Here is a 21,970-nt window from a genome sequence, read left to right as displayed (position 1 = left end):
TTGGTGAGACAAAAAAAATTTGAAATTCCGTGTCACGCGGGCATAGTTAGGGGTTTTTTAGGTATTCTCCCTCTCGCCCCCTCCCTTTTTTTTAAATATAGGATATGTCACAATATAACAAGATTTTCAAACGCCCCACATTGCATGTATTCACCCATGCAATAAATGATCGCTTTTTTGAAACCGCCAACATAACATGTTTTTTTTATGAGAAACTTTTTTCATAGAACATTCAACGTACCGTTTTTTCAATAGCTAGCTTAGCTAGACATGTCAAGAATCATGAGATCTCTATTCGATTCTTTCCGCATGACAAAACCTAATGAGAAAAACAGTGGGCATGTGCTAGAAACGTTTCTTCTTTTGTAAGTCTTAATCACAGCTCCAAAACCATGACCCACCATGTCTACCCATTATTTTCTGGAGTGACTATGCGTTTTGTCGAAAGCCCTCCCCCAAATATTCAAACCCAACTTTGGATAGAAAAGCTTATGTACTTTCTCGACAGTTTGATTTCTCTTAATTAAATCAACCATCATCGTTACTTCCATAACCAGCTGGAGGTTTCTTATCCATAGACATCTCTATAACTTGGTAGACTAGCCTGCTACTTGGTCATGCCCAACGTTCAATCCATTGCAGTTTCTAGATGAATAGGCATTATTCAAGATGCTAATATCGTAATGATATAATATACAGGTGACGATGTAATAATTCATGTTGGATAGGATAAGATTTGAGAGAGAGAGAGATAGAGAGTTGGACATTGATGGTTGGATAAGATTAGATTTTAGAGTTTCTTTTTCGTGCGCGCACGCATTTTTTGGTTAAGTTTGCACATGGCTGATATAATTCATGTTGGTAACATCAATATAGGTGATTATAGGAAGACATGACCTGTTTTTTAAGGGAGAAGATTCTCTAACTAATACATTTTTCCGATAAATCTTAACTCTCGATTAAAGCCTAATTTTTTCATAAATCAGCAAGTTGAAATTTATCGGGACATCAAGAGGATTGTCCAACGGTGTAGAGGATCTACGTGCTTTTCCTAATAGCTTAGTTTTTTTTCGGGGGGAGAGCACAGGTTTTTTTTTTATATCATATAAATGCACATGTCATAGTTAAATTCAATTACTAACACCACCTCTCGTACTTTATTTGGTCCATCACTCTTGTTAACTTGTCTCTACTTGTCTGTTTAACGGGTGGGGTCCTACTTATACACGATGAGAAGTGTCAAGTGATGTATCTATGTATACTGTTGGGACATTTCTCAAAACTTTCGAGGAAAACGATTAGTCCCACGAATTCATATTGCCTAACGTTTATGTTCTTAAGGGTTCGAAATGTAGACCCTTTCGCGGGGACCATGCTTTGGACTTCCAAACGTGGGCCATGGAGAGTGCCTTACATGTTGATTCGTTATGCTGATTGAATTAGGCTTACAAATCACACTTTATTTTTGGCCAATTAAACCTAACAATCTTTTGCTTTTATGAGAATCCGATGCCTTTTTTTTCAAAGAATCTTTGATAAATCTTCATGTTTTCCTCACTCTGGGGAACATTGGAAGCCAGTGGCGACGGTTGAATGGTCCACTTGCACCCACCACGATGCTTTAGTGATCTCTTTGCTCATGAAAAAGGAAGAGCTTTTTGAAGTTGGTGACATAATTGGACGAATGTGGCGAGCATTTATTTAGACTCTTCAAAGCTCAACGAGCTCATATGCTTCGGGACCAGCAATGCAATCCAATCTCGCACAGTGTCTTTCTTCGATTCGCCTTATGCGAACCTGAAAATTATGATTACCTACAAAAATCATCCTCAACTTTCTGTCGACGAGCATTTTGCCCCTTTTAGAATGCGACGCATCTCACACTTCACGGACACGAGTTAAAAATAAAAAACCAGCGGTACTGTACACCGTGAAGTTCCAGCATGTTATAAAAACTTGTATATGTATAGTTAAAACTAGAAGATGCTCAGTATATTTAGGGAGCAGCATTGGGAGAGATTACACCAATAAACTGTTCTCACGACTCTTCTCTTCCACGAAGGCTGCCCAACAAGGTGAACATAGGCAAGAAAAGAAATTCTTGGACTCTTCTATGAACTGTTTCTTCCGATCGATCTTTTCATTGTACTCTCTCCGCCATTATTGGCATCCAGAAAGTGCAGCTAAACAGGGCAGATCACGGCACTGTGTACGTGGGGTTTGTCCATTGTTTCCCGCAGGCGATAAGACAAAACGAGAAGTATCCACCAAAAGTACTCTTGTATATAAAGGCCTTGTTCCTTGGATGCCACTCTATGTCATTCAATAGCTTGATTGATTGACATAGTTGAAGATGTACCTCGTTCCGGTATAGCTCTCAATTTAATGAATTGTTTGAGGTTGAAAGGCACAAGACGACCCACCCACCTATCGGTGGCCGCGTTAATTTGCGCTAAATTCCTTTCACGAGAGGTCCTGGGTTCAAACTCGCCCATCGGTGATTTAAGTGGGGGGTCGTGGCGGTGGGATGTTGCGCTAGCCCCCAACGAGGACTAGTCGGACATCACCGCTGGTTTGAGCCCTAGCTCACCTGCCGCGTGGACACCTCGGTTATCAAAAAAAAAAAAAAAAGGCACAAGACGACCCTATGTGTAATTTAAGTACGGTGACACGGACGGATCGGTGCAACTTCAATCGTATCATATCGGTAAGAAAATCAATGTCAATAGTCGGTTTGATGTCGCGAAGGGCATCTTTGATTGGTAGGGCTCGGACCAAAGTCACCATGCATGGCAAGGTGGATCCACATAAATCGAGCGGGTTTCCATGCATAAGATTGTGTTGTGTTTTATGGTCGACCTTGCTGCACATTGTTGCTATGGAACTTTTTATGAACAACTTTTGAGCCCTCTCCTCCCGCAGAAGTACAACCATCAAAACGAAATTAGTAAATATCTCTATGTTTTTTCCGTTTTTTTTCATTTTAATTTCATGTAACAACAGGCGAAAAAGGGTAATCGACAATACTAGGAAACTAACGTTTCACTCATTCTAAATTAACCATAACTTATAATCCAGAAAAGCCTACGTTAAGCCGTGGCTGAAATGTATATTTAGGATCTCCTATTTTTCTTTAACTAGAGCGTATTTTCTTTTCTTTTTAATTCGACAGATAATATTTTACGAAAGTCCAATTTATACTCATGAACTCATCAATATCACCATCTGATTTTAGGGTTAAGCTAGCGATTGCCAAATGATACAAAAATCACGGGCCGTATGCACATGTTCGATCATCATTTTCTCACACTCACTTTGTCAAATAATCAAATGTTCCATCGCATCGAGACAAATACATGCTCGCTTCGTGGAATCAACCCCACCATGCACAGGCTAAAAGCGCTTTTAGCTGCTAGAAATCCTGATGAAACAATCCAATCAGAGGCCATCGCGGCAATCACTGTTAACTCATGCACAACTGTCTTCATGAAGATCGATCTCCTTTTCCTCGTTCATTTCTTGAATAAAAAATAGTTCCTTGGCTCCTTCATCGCTCTTTACTTTAGTCATTGATTGAAGGGATGCCGACATTATTGTATATAAGATCGCCCGAATCCTAAACGTGCCCCCACCATGTTGTTTCAATCAAGGGAATTCGAGCAATTGCAGCATTAAAAAATTAGCAACATTTTCGCAATTGATTGTTCTTGAGGCACCGTATCATTGGAGGACTCCATTATCTTTCAAATCAACTTTAATCGTCAAGTGATGACTTTTTTTTATTTCTTCGAGCTTAGGAAAATTGGTTTTCGAGCAATCCAAAAACAGATGCGGATGTGGGTGTGACAAGCAATGCGCCCATTCCAATCATAAGTGTTTTCAAGTTACAATAACCTACTTTTATTAGAATAATGACCTAAATTAAAATTAAAGAAAAGGTGAGGGGGTTGGGTGGAGTTAGCTTTAAGTCATGTGAAGTGACACTTTCTCTCAACAAATCATTTGATTATATGTCTAATTAAATAATTGGGTTATGCTATGCCTAGGTTGCAGTCTAGAATGTCCATACCTGAAAATTATAAATAAAAAAAACGAATGGCCCGATGAAGTTCTAATAAAGTATTTTTGAACTTAATCAATGGAGAATCCCATGAAGAGATGAGGTACGTAGAGAGACTTTGGTCAATTGGATGAGACAAGGGGTGTGTGCTTGGGGTTCATGATAAAGTGAGACACTAAGATAGATGGCTACACAGGCAGCCAACTTAATTAATCCGTGTTTAACCTAATAAAGCGACATTTAGGTGAGCACGTGACACGACCTATGATTGCACTTCTATATTTGTTTGAAGTCGTATAGTTTAATAGCACCTAACCTACCATACGGTGCTTCTTCGAGCCTATCCAATTCCACTATTTGGGTTGAAATTATTTGTATGATAATTCTCATATTTGCCATATCGGGGGTAATTACTACGGCTATTACCGTATTTTCTCTTGTATTGCTTGAAATCTTAGGTCATAGATCATCATAGAATTATTAGATTCAATCATTGAATATATGTGTTTTAACTTGAAAACCCAAGTCATAGATTTGTGATATATTAGGAGTTCCCTTTCAAATTGAGTAAAAATCCAAGTCCCATGTGCAGATTCGTGTTTGTGGGTGGCTGGGTGGATATCGTAGACTCTTAAAAATTTTTGGATTGGAATTTCAATATAATATCAGAGCATTTAGATCCAATAAATAAGTTATGTATGATACTTTAACACCGTCTCTCACTTATAAATCAAATTAGAAACAACATGTGAAATTAAAGGAAGATGGAGCCGCACATGCAAAATAACTAGGGCAAAATCATGCTCTGACACCATATCCGAAAGTTTAACCAGAAAACTTCATCTGGTTTGCACGTGAAAGGGGTGTTAAAGTATCCCACATCACTTGCTTACGGCCTTGTATGTTTTAATATACGTATGATCTTTCTCCATCTATAACTTAAGTTTTTGAGCCTGACTAAATTGGTCATTTAACAATAAGGTGGTTGTAATTTCGTGGGAAGTTCTCTTTTCGTCCAATCCCTATATTTTTCTCTTTGTCATTAGCCCTTGTACAATTTTTTGATGACAATCTAACAAGTCATTGGGATAAATTTTCTTTTTCATTCATAATTGGCAGGGTTTGCGTAGGTGTCAGCATCAACTCCCTCATTATTATTATTGAGTGGCTCAAAGCAAAACTTGCTTCGGCTTATAAACAAGAACTACAGCGACCATAAGATTATTCAAGTAGGTATTATATGTCAATGTAACCAATGACAACTCAACATTCCCCATCAGATGTTGAAAGGAAATTTGAAATAAGTGTACTTGCTGTGGTTCCAGTCCCCTCATCTAGACGCTATAATGAGGTAATGAAAGCTCAACATCTCTAATCAACTACTTGTAATTAATATTATTTCCGAGGCTCGCCTTGCTTGGGCCGGCTTCTCCTGGCCGGGCCTCATTAGGCCAGCGACGACATTCACCCCGGCGAGGCCAGCCTGCGCGGCCATCGCCTGTGGCTGGTGGCTGGTCACTAGCAAAAGGAGGATGAAAGAAAAAAATCAGAAAAAATAAAATAAATCAAAACATATTATTAAAATTTGTTTGCGTCAGCACTGGCAGTGTCATGTAGGTCAGCCGACATCCACATTAATGATATTCGGCCAAAATTAGCCGGAAAAACTGAATTGGTACTATATCAAAATGTTTATGACTAAATTGGCACAAATGCAATAGATTTATGATTTTTCTGACACTTTTTCCCAATATATCGAGCGAAACAAAATTGTTGAACCCTGGGTTTATTGTGATATTGCGTCAAAGGAAAGTTTTACATGTGCAAACCCTATGACTTAAAACATGAAAAACAGATGAAGCGCATCAAAATAATGTAAGACACAATAAATGTGTGAAGACTACCACCGAAGGACAAGCGTTATTGGGTTTCTTACCCACCATCCCCTCTATGGGAGATCCTGTGTTTTGATGTCCCTTTCTCTAGAGGGCTAGTTATTAAATAAAATGATAAGTGTCTGTTATGTCCAAAAAAAAAAAAAGGACAAAAGTCTTGCACTGCACCTTCTTCACTCATAAAACCTAACGTGAGGAATTGGTTCATTTGATTGTGTCGGGAGAATTATGTCAAGTAGTCGACCCCGTCTGTTGCGGAGCTTTTGTACTTGGGATGTTCGTACTTCTGCATGTGCATGTGAAAGACTCACCAGAAAAGAAAGAGGGTTTATTTGACTTCTTTTAACAGATTAATATTATTGTCCGGAATCATTCCACTAAATCAAGCTAATCACATTTTTAGAAAATCGATATGATCAACATTGGATCCTATTCTTATAGAGAAATGCAAATTCAAATGCACATCCTAAATTCAAACTAGTTTTGTTCATTATATAATCTATGATTCCATCAAATCTGTTTGATTTTTTTTTTGCCGAGCCATGTGTTAAAGTATAAATAAGATCCACGAATTCCGGGAAAAATATTGTCATTTTGCAAGTGTTTAAGGTACGATGAATTGACAATCAAAGGTGATTGGTCCGGTGATAAAATGGTTACTTGCATTTCACGAGATCACGAGTTCAATTTATGTCGTGAAGAAACCTTTAAATGGCTTGTGCTTTTACTCATAAAAAAAAGATATTATTTGCAACATAAACAACAATCGAATCACCCATACACGATGACTAAATACTCACTTGGAGTTGGGGAAGCATTTAGTATGGCCAGCATTGCCGAATACCGGTTTGCCTATTCTTTCCCACTTGACCTTTATGATATATTTCATATCTCACGTCCTCTCTATGGATACATATGAAGTTAAGTATTGAAGGGCTCGCATCATAGTTCGGCCAAATTGGAGGGGAAAATTACCAAAAAAGTCCTAAAATTATTAGACTTGTGCCAATTTAGTCCTAAACATTTTGACGATTTGCCAATATAGTCTTTCCAATCAATTTTGATCAGTAAACGTTAATGTGGCAGTCTAGTCAGCGCCAGCTGTTCTGACGTGGACAATTTTTAAAAAATTTATCTTTTTCCTTTTTTATTTTTTTTTGTTCTTTTTTTTTGGCAAGGTCGGCCCTTACTAGATCTGAGAGAGGGTCGCGTTGCCCGAGACCAGCAAGGGCTCAAAGCCCTAGTGGCTGGCGAAGGTCGCCGGGCACTCACTGGCCCTCACAGGCCACAATACAGAAAAAAAGAAAAAAATTGAATAACATTTTCAAAAAAAGAATTTAAAGAATTGCAATTATTGTCAACATCAGTGCTGGCAATTTCACGTAACACAATAGTCGTCCACGTCAGTGATTTCCAGTAAAAATTGATCAGATGGACTACATAGGTAAATTGTTAAAAGGTTTGGCCGAATTAAAATGTTTAAAATTGAATTGGCATAAATATAATAAATTGTTATCTTTTTCGGTAATTTTTTCTAAATTGGAGCATCAACAAGTACAATCAGATCTAAAGAGAGATTGCTTGTGTCGCTGAAAATTCAACAAGCTGGATCGAAGAGACGGGCATCAGACGTGGATGTTTTCCCATAAGTTTCAGGCGGGACCAAAACCTAATCAGAGAAAAGACACTACTTGTTCGGCACGTGAGAATTGAACTTTCGACACCAATTATTGCATGCATTGTCAATGCGTGTCGACATGGTCAAGACTATGATGATAATTGTAGAGTTGTTTTCAGTTTTGATTGAAGTGTACCGAAAGAAAGAGATGCAGATGCTGCTGATTTGTTTGGGTACAGATGATGTTCTTCGATTAGGTTGGTAACCTCTGTTGAACTTTCCAGAGAGAAGAGTGAGGTATTCTCATTAGCCCAAACTCTTCGTTATCTATATAAATTTTTTATATTAGGTATAAATGAAATTATAAAACGAGAAAAAGGGGGGAAGAACTGGTTGTGTAGCATAGCACTCTCAAATTGAGGGAAATTATCGAAAAAATCTTAAACTTATTGTATTTATTCCAATTTATTTATGAGCCTTTCAATTTTGCCAATTTAGTCATGAACTTTTGAAAAAATTCCAACAAGAGCCTGAAGTGCCCTCATTTGATTTGAGCCTAAAGCGGACCTTGTGTCAAATAAGGGCTTAAAGTACCCTTATTTTCTCAAATAAAGATTTGAAGTAGTTATAATAGTTTCAAATAAGGGCCTAACCCTTTCGCCCGGCCAAATTTCAGGTTGATTAAAGGTTTTTTTGTCCAAAAATAGTTTTAATATAAATTTAGTTAAATTAGATTAAAAAAGAAAAAAAATACCAACAGGAGGGCTGGCTCTGTGGCCGCTAGCCCACCACCGGAGGGGCGGTGGGGTCGTCGGCGCCTTAGCGAGGGTCGATGACCCTCGCCGACCAGAGGCGGCCCTCGCTAGAAGCGGGAGAGGGGCGACCTTCTCCCAGATTTGGGGAAGGTCGTCGGCCCTTGCTAGATGCCAGTGGCCTGGGCTGGCGAGGGTGGCTCTCACCCGCCAAGCCCAAGCAAGGGTGAGGTGGCCCTCGCCTGACGCCAGTGAGGGCAACCCTTGCCGATGTCTCGCTTGAGTCCAGCGACCTCCGCCAGCCATCGATGAGGCCTGGCAATGGCCGGCGGAGGGAAGAGGAAAAAGAAAAGAAAAGAATAGAAAAAGGAAAAAAATTGAAAAAATATTCAAAAAAGTAAACGATGAAAATGCCCTTTGGCCAGCGAAGTCAGGTTCTTTTTTTAGACTGATATGGCTACTTTATGTCCTTATTTGAGACAAAGTCCGCTTTAAGTTCTTATTTGAGAAAATGAGTGCATTTCAGGCCCTTATTTTAGACAATATCTTCTTCACGCCCTTATTTGAGAAAACGAGAGCAGTTCATGCCATTATTTGGAATTTTTCCTAAACTTTTTGACAATTTGCCAATTGAGTTATTCCCTCAAATTTTGGCCGGAAATCACTAACATACATGCCGATTGTCTTACATGGCACGGCCAATGCTAATATGGATAATTTTTGTAATTTTTAACTTTTTATATTTTTTCTCTTCACTTCTTTTTTTTCATTGTGCCGACGAGGGTCATGCCGGGCAAGGTCTTTGCGGATGGCCCAGGGCGAGGCCACCGCAGCCTTCGCTAGATCTAGGCGACTGATGGGGCCGCGAAAGCCCTTGCCTAGGTCTGGAAAGGACCTTTGCGATCTCGCTAGTTGCGAGTGCACGAAGGCCCTTACTAGATCTGGGCAAGGGCTGCCTCACTCGCGACCGACGGGACCGCGAAGGCCCTCGCCCAGATTTGGCGAGGGCCTTCACGCCCTTGCTCACGGCTGGCGAGGCCATCGTAGCATCGCCCAGGGTCTTCGTGGCCTCGTCGGCTGAGGGCGAGGCCTTTGCGGCCGGTGAGGGCTACGCCAACTGCCCAATAGCCGTCCCACATCGGGCGACCGCCGTTCACATTAGCATTTTTCGGCCCAAATGGTCAGAAGTACTCAATTGGCAAATTTTCAAGAGGTTTAGGACTATATTTGTGATATTAAAAGGTTCAGGACTGAATTGATACAAGTGTAATAAATTTAAGACTTTTTTGATAATTTTTCCCCCAAATTGAAATCATCAGCATTCAAGCGCCAAAGTGCCGAATACATATAGTTCAAGGGAAAATTTTCAAGATACGGTATGACATTCTTTCCCTTGAATAAATAGAGTTACGTTAGCTAATATACAAATGTCATTTGCAAGACTCTAAGTGATACAATATTTTTTTTGACAAAGCCAATTCTCACCTGCAAGTCGTATATATATTTTTTTTGTCGAAATAAAATTGTATTCATTGCCCAAAAGGATATATGAGAAATACAGACTTTAATGTCAAAGAAATTCGAAGCGAAGTAAAGTCTAGAATATTACAAAATAAAGCCTAAAAACAAGGAGGATCAATAAAGCATAGACAGGGTTAACAGACACTTGTTCCACAAGAACGGATATGTCAAACAAAATAATCAGCGGTCGATCTCTGGATCTCGTATCAACGACAGTGATGAGTACAAGCTGGAAATTCCTTCTCTAATAACTATGGCATAACCAGTTGGCGATGTGTGCCTAAGTTCGGCTTTCTCTACACCATCGCTATATGGAGACAACCAAAACAAGTTCAATAAACACAGATCTAACTTTTGAATGACCATATTTTCGTAGTTCAGCGAGACGCCAGAGCTCCTGTGTCACGCCCCGAACCCCGCGGGCGCACGACATCCCGCTATGGTCGTTATGATGCGACGACCCAGGACTCGTCGCCGACCCTTTTCTTTTTATCTTTGAATTACGCAAGCGGAAACGATAACCAACACAACAATCCCCAGACAATAATTAAATCGGGGATAGCGAGAGGAAAACCAGACATAACAAAAGCCATTTTAATATTCACTTGATTAACCCCGGAAAATACTTACAGGGCCCACTCGGGCGTTTTCACAAAAGCCAGAAAAGACAAAGGTTAGGGTTAATCTACTCCATCCAAAAGATCGCCTTCCAGGCCTAACCCTCAAGGACCAACCAAAAACCGCGGTACTCCACACCGCATAAGAAGCAACGACAAGCTAAGGTCCTGAAAAAGGTTTAACAACAACAAATGAGATAAAATCTCAATAAGTTAACGGCCTAAGCCCCGCTTAGGAGGCCAACTCGCACGGGGGTCCCTAACCAGGCAACACAGCATCAACAGCACATTATTAAACAACCGCAGGCATCCTTACCTCGCCTTGGTACACACGTTGATGAAATGCATATGTCGCAAACTCGAAGCATCTAAATCAATTACTCATGCATCAATGCATCACAAGCGGGCGTGTCCCGATTATAAGATAGAATCCACTTGGGCACGTCCCATACCATGCCTAGCAGTTTCTACCACATAATCAGGCACTATGTATCACACGTATTCCAGTTATTACGCCCCCTCGGGGCCACCACACATCAAGCGATACGCAGCAAGATGGCGGTCTACCGGTAAAAACCGGGCTCCGTCCCGCCCCGTCGGGCACGGCTACGTCAAACGATACACAGGATGACGGCATTCCAATACGGCAACATCAAACGATACACAGTAAGATGGTATCCCGTAAGGAGCATCGAGTCCGGCCTCGGGCCGCGACAAGGCATCCGGGGTATCGGCACTCCAGATTATCCCCAGGCATCCGATAAATCGGGCAACGTCAAGCGATACACAAAGAAGACGGCTTTAACGTGTGACCACACGAGCACACAAGCATTCCGGCCAATTATTATCTTCTCAATTAGCCCATGCATACATGAATCGTGCTCTCCTCGATGTCATACAATAATACCAAGTGGCCACACATGCAAACAGTCAATCAATTCTTTCAATCTTCGATATCAAACATGAATATCAACCACAAAGTATCACTAACATTACTTGGCATAACAGAATAAAATAATTTAATTCCAAAAGTCTCACAAATTTTCCACAGAAACTTTCGATCAAACAATTTGCCATAAAATCAATTTAATACGACAATACGCGGCAAAATCGCCAACATTCAAGCTAGAAATCATAATTTGAAATTATAAAATTTTCCGAAATAACAATAAATTAAATTCGGAATTAATTAATTAATAATATCCGAAAATAATTTAATTTTCCAAAATTCAAAATACTTTCTCGAATCAAAATCATTCAAACCGTTTTCCAAATACGCCAACTTATACGGCGAAATCCAACATTGGCATCACAATTTGACGTTAGAAATTTTCCGAAAATAATAATATTTAATTTTCGGAAATTAATTATTTAATAATAAAATATTAATATTTAATTCGGAATTAATTTATTAACTAATAAAATAATATTTAAATTCCGAAAATAATTGATTTAACATAATAATCAATAACAATAAAATAACTGATAACTTATCACCACAATCGCGATAACCTATCGCACAACCACGGATAACCTATCACTTAAACCCAATAAAACAAACAAAATACTAATCTAAACATAAATTAAACTACCCTAAGCAAGTTTAACACCCTAAACACGGGATTAGGGGTTAACTTACTCGGCTAACGCCGGCGACGACGCGAGGACGACGGCGGCGACAAGGGCGGTCCGCGGTGGCTTCCGGTTCGGTTTCGGCGGCCGGCGGACGACGGCGAACGAGCGCGGCGAGGGAGACAGCTCCTGTAGTGGCTGGTCGGGGCTGGTTCAAGGACTGAACGGCGGCTGATGGCGGTGTTCCGGCAGCGGGGACAACGGCGGCGACGGCCAGGGCGACCACGGCGCGATTGGACAGCGTCGGGCACGACGAGTAGCGGCGGTGAGCTCGCTACCGCGCGCACGAACGAAGGGAAAAGTGGCTGGCGGACGGCGGCTGGGGCGATGCGCGGCGGCTGGACGGTGCGCGGCGCCGACGAGCGACGGAGGTCAGTCCGGCGAAGGCTGCTGCGTCGGTGAGCAGCAAAAATGAAGAAGCCAGGCGTGAGCAGAAGCAGACGCACGAAGAAGACGCAGCGGCCAAGAAGGAGAAGAAGAAAGAAATAAAAGGGAAAAGAAATGATGGGCTATGGTTGGGAATTGGTGAGAGTCAGAGGGGGAGTGGGTGAGAGTCAGAGGAGTGGAGGGGTGTCGGCGGGGAAGGGGGAAAAGAGAGGGGGAGAGAGGAGAGAGAAGGGGGGTGGTCCACGTGATCATCCCCCAAAATATCTTCAACATTCTCTTTTATTTTTCCTTTTCATTTTGCAAATTTATCTAATTTTTGTCCTCAAATTTTCACTTCAAAAATCACCAAATCGGATCGAATTTCCAATTCTTCGATCCTTTTTCGAAATTGGAATTTTCGATGGCCAATTCGTAAAAATTACGAGGCGACATCCTGTGGTTCGATTTGTAAATCCTTAAGAATTCAACACTAAAATCGGATCGTAATTCGTGGTTGAAATCGATCAATTGCAACTATAATAAATCTCGAACTAACGGGCGGCTTTTAGGAACAAATTCTCAGTAGCCTTTCCCCTTTGGTTAGTATTCCCTGGGTGATCAGGCCAGAGCAAGAATTACTAATAGAGCAATCGATGAAATCACCATTTCATATATCACCAAAATGTGTCGAATTTTCAGGATATTACATCCTGTGATCACCACTGAAACTAGAAGCATATGGCCTGTACATGAACAGAGCACGGGGGTATCGAATTTCCGAAAACATTATTAAACTCCTAGATCTAAATCGGGAGAAAATAGCTTAGAGATCTAGAACTAGATCAGGAGAGTTCAGACTCTCAGATCTAGAACTAGACCGGGAGAAAAGAGCTCCCAAATCTAGATCGAGAGAGAAGAAAAAATAAGAAAAGAACAAGAAAACTAAAAATAAATCACCAAGAGAGGGAGAGGAGAGTGAGACTAGTTCAAACCCCTCCTATGGCTGAAGGTTGAAGAAGATGAAGAGAAAAGGCCTGCAAGTCGTAGTGAAAGCATGCAAGATGAGATTGATTTTTTTTTTTTTGGATAATCAAGGTGTCCGCGCGGCCGGCGAGCTACGGCTCAAACCAACAGTGATGCCCGACTAGTCCTCAAGGGGGGCTAGCGCAGTATCCCACCGCCACGGCCCCCCACTTAAATCACCGATGGGCGAGTTTTGAACCCAGGACCTTTCGTGAAAGGAACTGAGCGCAAACCAACGCGGCCACCGATGGGTGGGTCAAGATGAGATTGTTTGGTCATTGTTTTTCTAAGAAAAAATGATATAAATAATCATAAACTTTGGTTTAATGTACAATATCGCCTTTGGACTTTTAAGTTATTCAATGTATCCTTGAACTATCAATAAATATTCATTCTAATTCCTAAACTATATAAAAATGTTTAATGTCATCATTTTTCGTTATTTCAAATTAACGTTATCTACTGATGTGGCTTACAATCATTTAAGCTTGAATGATGGACAACAAAGAGATTTAACGTTGATTATCCAAGTAAGATATTCATTCAAATCACGATATAATAATCCATGTTATTGACTAATGATGGAGATGTTAACGCCTTAATTTTTCTTTTCCTTCTTAAAATTAGATGAATAAAAAGGTAGACATGTTGACTTATCATTTTTAAAAATCCAAGTCAGCATATAATAATCTATGTCATCGAATAACGTTTGATATGTCAGCTGAGCAAATGGAAGAACCGCATTATACATTTATCAATATTTTAGGAAACATATTGATCAAATTAAAAGTCTAAAGACAGCATTCTGCATTAGATCAAAGTTCATGAATCATTTGTGCCATTACCATTTTTTCTAATGGCCTAGGGGCATGGGAACAGAGATCCAGTCCCTCCATAATGTACGTTGCAAGCCCCACAAATGGGTTAAGACCATACCTTTGACCATTTTGGTCTTGACCCATTTTGATCTATAGTAATTTGCATGCAATTTGTGAGATTTAGAGAGCACGTGCATTGATTTTAGATCGCTCACATTTGGAGTAACACACTATTTTCACTTAGGAACAACCATTTTGTCAGAATGACACTGTGAATGAAATGCACGTGAATAAAAAATTATAATATCGAATGCCGATATCACATGTTATGTTAATATAATATTATATCATGGCCAACATTTCTAAATTTAAGATTTAACGTGATCATTTGGAAAAGTCTTGTCGATATACTCTAAAGGTTTATTCTCGTGTCAGAATTATTCGCAAATTACAAAATACCAATCGTATACTTTTAATCTCAAATTTCTTATGAATAATATCATAGCTAGGACTGAACCGCCCTATTTTACTTGTATCCAATTTGCACGTTTTGAAGTACTTCTGTCATACAACATTCACGTGTATGAAAGAACTGGCATCGATCTAGATATGGTGACCAAAACTATCATCAATCTCTCAACCAAAACAAAATGATTAAAATTAATCAGCTGCGCACTTAATTTGACAAAAATAAGAATAAACAAAGCCATGTTCATCAAAACTAACAGAAATAAACGAGAAAACAGGACAAAAAATCTTACGTCACCTTCGCGGCATGAATGTATAATAAAGGTAGCTCGTCCTATGAATAGATCTGATACAAGGATGCAAAATTCATCACTCCCTCCTCTTCACCTTACAAAATTTGGCTCAACTAATACAATACATTGCGAAACCAGCACACAAGCTATAGTGAACAAGGAATAGCAAGCCCCTCAAAAGAATGTGAGAATTACATATGTGAGGGCTCAAAAGGGTGCAATCTGAATACCGAACCCTCTCGGACGATAGTATGCCATCTAAGTATCTTTTTCACTAAACTTTTTGTCGGATCCTCTCACGTTGAGATTAAACCATTTCTTTTTGGCGGGTTTATCTTTCCCATCGGCGGTTCCGTCTTCCCCCGGACTTTCTGCCTTCGAGTCTTCGCTCGAAACCTTCTCGGCGGTGCTTCCGTTATTCATGTGACCAGCACTCCCACTAGTACTAGCTAACCCCCTCGATACGGTGAAAGAAGAATGGACGCAATCTCGTTGCTTCAGCAGCTCATCTACCTGCAATGATCAAGCAAATTGACCGGACCGATCGTTACCGATCATAAATCCGTTTAATGTTCAAACTCAAAACTCAAAGGAAAAAGAAACGATCAGAGAAGCAGAATCAAAGATGCACCGAGCCCACTGATCTTACTATAAAGGATGGTTTTAAAGTTTCGTTTTGTTGATACTCGTCCAACTCATGAATCAAGTTTGGTAGGGTCAAAGGTGGATTTTTTAATTTCTTTTCTTTTCCTTTCCTCTCCCTTTACGCAATAAAAAATATTTCTTCTCTCTCTAAATTACATACTTACACAATTGTTCCGGCATAATGCCCTTTTGTGCATTGAATCGCTAGACAAGCGACAATTATTAGAGAAAATTTCATGATTTAATTTTTCACAAAATTAGTTATTCTATCCATTATGAAAAGATTTAGGCATGAAGTAATATTGCTTTGTTAAGTAACTTTTTTAATTTAATTATTACTACGTGTCATTTACTTCATTCTTCACTATTGTCTATTTGGATAAAAAAGATTTATCTTGTGAAGAATGAATGCGCTTCTACAATCCTCCTCTCCCACCATATGTAAGGAGGAACACATTGCATGAATGAATGCGAGATACCAGTTTCAAAGTGTTGCATGAGCTTAATTGCACAATGATGCATATCGAGCCCCGTGTGCCCAATCATAGGCATGAAAAAGTTTAATCATGGAGAGACAAGGTGTCTCAAGACTCTCCAAATGGGAATCAAGGAGTATGACTCTATAATGGGCTAAAGGAACTTACAGACTGTTTCTCTTGACTGTATCTGTTGGTCACTTCTTGGTAGCGTGCCAATGCCTACAAAAGCATGGTCTCTGTAAAAGACGAGATCTTTATAGCCTAGCTCCAAAGACGAGTAAATAGAAAGGCAACAAGTGATACCGCTCTGTATTCAGTCTCGAATTGTCGTAACTCACTTCTTTTCCGCAAAATTTGAGACTCAACTTCCTTGAGCTTCTGTGAGGTATCCTCATATGTCTTAGCACAAAGAGCCTCAATTGTATAGGAAGCTGTCTTAAAGAAGTTGTCTCCTGGAAAATTCAGGGTAGGTCAGTAAGATAGGTCCACAAAAATTACTTTGTAATGTTTTTCCCCCTCATAGAAAGAGAGAGATCAAGGGAAAAATCCGTGAATTACTGAAGTTATTGAAACAAAGGAAAAACGAAAATTAATCTGACCATAAACAGCAAATATATGGGTTCCAGCTCTGAGTTGTGAAATTTCACAAGGTTGAAGTCCTTCCAACCTTTTAAAGAAAGCAGCTTCAGGGTCCTTTGCCATTGCCAACTGCACAATGATAATGATAACGATTTGTTCAGCCATGACAGAAAAAGAAGTGTATATTGAAAACAAAAAGAAGAGGACAGGAAAAGGTAACAAAGCTAACATACCGCATTCACAGTCGAATCCATTCGGTACACTTGAAAATGTAAGAAATACATTCCTGCAGATGTCACCTTGCCCGTTTTTTCACAGTCTTCCTATATTTAAAGAAACGAACCATCAGTAACTGTATGAACTATGTAGTGCTGACAAGGTACAAAGGAGTGATAATCCTTACTATAGTGAGTCTAAGTGGATGTAAACCCGTGATGATGCAATCTATCTTGCTTGTATGATTTTCATGTAGTCTAATTTCAAGAACACAATTCCATTTTAAGATTGCTGAAGACTGCAACAAGTATTGTGCCAATATGCTAATGGCAGTTCTTTAACTAATGACAGCAGCAGATTTGACAAGAGGCAAATTGGGGATTAAGTTACCTGTAAGGCCAACCCATAACCACCATTGGCATCTTGTTCAAAGTAAAGTAGCTGGATATATACAGAAGAAGACAGCAAATGTGCCATTAATTTTTTCCCCCAGCTATACAGGAAAGGAAGATGTTTACAATAGTTAATGAAAATATAGGACATCCTTGGAGACACTTTAGGTACCTTGAATTTGCTCTGAGCTGTGGATGTAACTCTGACCACTAATCCCGCCTCAGCCTGTTGCTCATTGATTGTTACACTAAAAAAGTGGGCACACTGCTTTTCAACCTGAAGGAGGATACACTTCTTTTTTGAATTGACAACTATGCAATTGACATATGAGAAAGTTTCCTCATGGGGACAGGACAAGCACCTTTCCACTAAATGAAGTCCCAATTGGAAGGGGTCGAATTGTCACTGTACCATTCATAGCTTCTTCAAGAACAGTGGCGGAGATCGATGTTTTGATAGGCACGCCAAGCTTGCTATAAAATAGTAGTGAGACAGGAGATAGCACATAACTGAAGAAGTAATGTTCAAGTGAAACTTTACCTGAATAATGCTGCAAACATTGTATTGACAGTTCCCAGGTTAGACAAGTCAATTTCCACATCCAAACCATCAGTATCAAGTGCCTGATGCAATTATTTGGAAAAAGCAACAAAGTCATACTGATGCATTGTAGCATTAAAACAACAAAATCAGTACAAGGGCAATGAAGGACCTGACACAAGCAAGTCCTTTGATAAAAACATCAGATGCAAATGTGAAAATTAGAGAAAAAGAGAAGATATTTTATATATCATAACATTGACACATGCATCGGCAAGATGAAAACTCTTGAACTCCAACTGACAGATGGCCATCCTATAAGGAATATGTAGCACGGTTTCATCAGACAATTGAACAGACGGAGTTGTCCTCTATGGTTCCAGTTTCAGATTCAGGTGATCACTTGTCAGAGCTGGATTGTATCAAGTACACCACTTAATAAAGAAAATAAGACCTGAAATTTCCAAAGTGCCTCTAAAGCTAGATTTACAGCATTGAAGGTATCAGAAAACAGCAACTAACAAGTTTGAATCAATCTTTGACCACACAAATGCAAATTAACAAATTTATTTCCGTTTTACTCTCAAACATACAAGTAAAAGATCTCTCTCCCCAAAAAACATATATCTCATCCACATGATATTACTTTGGTGTTATATTATACACGCACAGGCAGAGTTTTAAATCTCATGACAAGGCATATAGTAAATTAGAAGAACACACCTCAAATCCTGCGCTGTCATATTGCCTTTTTTTCTCTGGATCAGACAAGATACTATAAGAATACGCAACCTCCTTAAAAAGCTCTGCAGCTTCAGGATTATTGGTGTTCTTGTCAGGATGATACCTGCCCATGAAAAATTGTAATTACCAAGACTGCATCGAAATCAGTCACAGCTACCATAATAACACAATCAACATGACAACTAAGAATGTGCACATTTATCTGTTGAAATCCTACCCGTCATAGTGAATTACTTCAAACAACTGTGTACCTGGACAACTCCATCACCGTTGAACAACAAAGTGCACATAATCGCTTAAGCATCTAAACCACTCACCCGCATATCGCTCACTGGAATAATATCTGTGGCACGTCAGATACTTCAAAACAAGATCAACAGAAAAGCACTCGTTGCTAGAGCTTCCCAGAAAGATAGTTTCTCTCACAAGTGCACAGAGCTTCCTCATAAACTCCAGAAAACAATAAGAACAGCATCCATTTTCAAAGATCTCATACCCGATGCAATCACGAAACCCATTCAGCATTCAGACGCCTAATCTTGCTCGACAAACACTAAAACACTAGCTGAACCCAAACGGACCATTACAGATTCCAAGAACCAGATACGTACATTAACCAAGCAACACAGCAAATCGCAAGAAGAAAACAAAGTTCTTGCAGACACCCACAAACGTTCAGCGACAAAAGCTTATGAATTTGGCAGGAAAATCTAAGGGAAAAAGAAAAAGAACAAGACAAGAAAGCAAAACATACTTGAGGGCAAGCTTTCTATAAGCAGATTTGATCTCTTGGTCGGTGGAATCCCTCGATACGCATAGGACCTCATATGGGTCTCGCCTGATTGCCGGTGCAGATGGACCTTCGACCTTCGACCCCATCTCTCTCTCTCTCTCTCTCTCTCTACAGCAGACTGTAGATATGAATCTGCAAGTTTCTTGGAATAATTCAACGATCCCTAATCTTCAAGTCGAGCTATTCAGGGTCAACAAGCTCCCCCCCAAAACACAAAATAAAAATGAGGAATTTCAGTGCCTTCCCGGAACGAAGTACGACCGAGGCCGAGAAAACAAGAATCGCTCTTTTCTCGGTGGAAGAAAAAAAAAACCAAACATGAAATTTGACCGCGAAACGAACCGAATCAGTGAAAACGGATGAAGATTTTTCTGGTGCGGGTAGAAATCGATAATAGCTTATCGATTGACGATTGCGGAGTCAAAAAGAAAAGGACAAAGAAAAAAACGGAGAGTGCTTATTTCAGTTTTGGCTTTCTTTACCGTGCGAATGAGAAACGTGACAATCACTTTGGTACGAGATTGATGTCTTCTCTCTACTTTTGGCCGAGGATGATATTGAAGGGATGTTACGTCTTTTGAAAGCATTGTAATTCCGCCTTTTTATTAGAAAAATATTGACAATATAATTTCTATTTTTTCCTGCTATTGTTAAATTAGCAATGATACCGACCACCCTGTAAGTGCGGGGATGTTTTCGAAATTTGAAAAAAACAGTCGAGGGAGAAGTCCTTAAAATTGTGTGAGTTCTAACGAGAGTTATAAACGTCGAGAGTTTGATCGGGTTGGATACATCCATGATGTCATTTTATACGTCAATGTAAGAGTAAAATAAGTGGTACGGCACAAGTTATGTCGTTGGATTTCAAAGGAAATTTTGGTCACACGATAGATAATGGCTTGATTGAAAATAAAATCATAATTGGTCGATCTATACTTTAAAATTGAAAGTGGGAGGGCCAATATGAAAGTAAGTTGAAAAGTTGAGTAACCGTCGGGTGTGATTTTCTCCACTTTTTTTTCTTCATACGGAGTTACTAGGGTATAATTTGATCCAATGATAAATATTTTTCATTCAGATATGATTACTCAAGATTCTCGTGAGCGAATTTCCATTTGCAAAGATCCCTGAAAGACCCGGAAAGTGCATTGGATTAGAACTTTAAGGACGAGATTGGGAGAGAAGCTTGCACAATTATTTTCTTGTACATAGTTTCTTGACTTTGGGATGACTCAACCCTAGTTGATGGATGAGATCCTTCATAACCATACTGAAGAAGCTTCCTTTTTTTTTTTGGTCGAAAAGAAGCTTCCTTGACAAATACTTTCATCTGCTTGGATCGACTTAAAAGTAAAGTAGAAATTCTGATCAAGGGCAGTGATCCAGTGGAGTCGCAGAGTTTTTACTGTGGCTTGAGTTGATTATTATCATTGAGTCTCGTTTATACACTTGAAACTTAAATGGGAGCTTTGTCGATCATAAATTCTCAAGCTTCACTCGACTCCAACCGATGCACTTCGATCATGCTTGGGAAATAATGATAGTTTGAGCACTACACGAGTAAGTGCTCGAGCTACTCGAATTCGAAACAAATCGAGCTGAGCTCAAGTGACTCGGAGTAGCTTAACTCTCTCGTGGTCTTATCTGATCGTGCCTTAGGTCGTAGATCCGGAGATGATATTCATGTCCTAAATGAACTCATACTTTATTGAGGAGAGTAATCAATTGTCTAATGTCTGCAAATCTTACACAATAAGGGCGAATCGCTGCATAGTTCCATCTTAGAACAGTTGTCCAATCAAATTTGGATGTTTGTACGTGTTGAGTTCTACTTACATAGAGTCCCCCTCAGTGTTGCGCAGAAGCGTACACAGAGAAAGATCTTTCATTGAGGTTTCTGGTGTGGCCCATACAGACCTCACTTTCTTTTCTGCAACTTCCTTCAATCCTTCCTTTTCTATCCTATGTCGATGCCTATATTCGCATTGGAACATAAAGGACCAGTCTCCAACCTATCTCACATCCCATGTCATCCTTATGTGCTATTGTTATGGGCCGGCAATTCCTTAGCCGTGAAATTGCCCATGCAGCACCTGGCGAGTCGAGATAACACTATACCAATCTTTCATTCTATAGTTGTTCTAGAGAACATTATAGCAAACAATATTTTTATATTGGATCGTACCACGCCCAGCTTAACTCGAACATCCAGTCTCTCGAGTGAAACATGCAGAATACATTAGGCACAATAACTGATTTTGGCTTGCCATGGCCTCATAAGAAAAGCAGCATCAATTCTCGATTAGTTTGTGCACGGGAGGCCAACCCCGCCTTGAGAGCTCCCAAGAGTATAAGTTTTCTATCCTAAAACTCCCGACACAAACCACCTCCTACGAACAAGTTGTATCTTCCATTTTGCATTACTTACTCTTCATGACGACGCCCCTAGCTCCCCTCACAAGGGCATACGAGTACAAGAGAACTCCTGCATCACTTCGGTCCATGACACTATCATATG

The 21,970-nt window shown here is 39.8% G+C and overlaps 1 protein-coding gene across 3 annotated transcripts; it reads right to left on the bottom strand.

Annotated features, from left to right (window-relative positions):
- Window positions 1-15,047: 15,047 nt before the first annotated feature.
- Window positions 15,048-20,015, bottom strand: LOC115689825 (chaperone protein dnaJ 15-like). 3 transcript variants are annotated; one of them, XM_056310004.1, is made up of 12 exons: window positions 19,935-20,015; window positions 19,414-19,554; window positions 18,639-18,762; window positions 17,916-17,998; window positions 17,737-17,848; window positions 17,547-17,651; window positions 17,373-17,423; window positions 17,000-17,089; window positions 16,787-16,895; window positions 16,491-16,639; window positions 16,353-16,406; window positions 15,048-15,576 (listed from the first exon to the last, which is right to left on the bottom strand). In XM_056310004.1, the coding sequence occupies exons 2-12, from the start codon at window positions 19,536-19,538 to the stop codon at window positions 15,322-15,324; spliced, it is 1,257 nt and encodes a 418-aa protein (XP_056165979.1). In that variant the 5' UTR covers window positions 19,539-19,554; window positions 19,935-20,015; the 3' UTR covers window positions 15,048-15,321. The 3 variants fall into 3 exon arrangements, with proteins under 3 accessions (XP_056165979.1, XP_056165978.1, XP_030471850.1); XM_056310003.1 differs by lacking the exon at window positions 19,935-20,015 and adding an exon at window positions 19,795-19,895; XM_030615990.2 differs by lacking the exon at window positions 19,935-20,015 and having other exon boundaries at window positions 19,414-19,743.
- Between the last annotated feature and the right edge of the window lie 1,955 nt (window positions 20,016-21,970).

This window comes from Syzygium oleosum, unplaced genomic scaffold, assembly GCF_021117445.2.
Source record: "Syzygium oleosum isolate NSW1041296 unplaced genomic scaffold, Sole_v2.1 Sole_v2.03, whole genome shotgun sequence".
Classification (NCBI taxonomy): Eukaryota; Viridiplantae; Streptophyta; class Magnoliopsida; order Myrtales; family Myrtaceae; genus Syzygium; species Syzygium oleosum.
This window is presented reverse-complemented; position numbering and strand designations above follow the sequence as displayed.

Excerpts from the sequence above, each read along its gene's own strand:
- LOC115689825 (XM_056310004.1), bottom strand. The coding sequence starts at position 19,538 with ATGGGGTCGAAGGTCGAAGGTCCATCTGCACCGGCAATCAGGCGAGAC. Across the intron at positions 18,763-19,413 it reads TATAGAAAGCTTGCCCTCAA|GTATCATCCTGACAAGAACA; the intron begins GTATGTTTTGCT and ends TTTCATGGGCAG. Across the intron at positions 16,896-16,999 it reads TGGATTCGACTGTGAATGCG|TTGGCAATGGCAAAGGACCC; the intron begins GTATGTTAGCTT and ends ATCATTGTGCAG.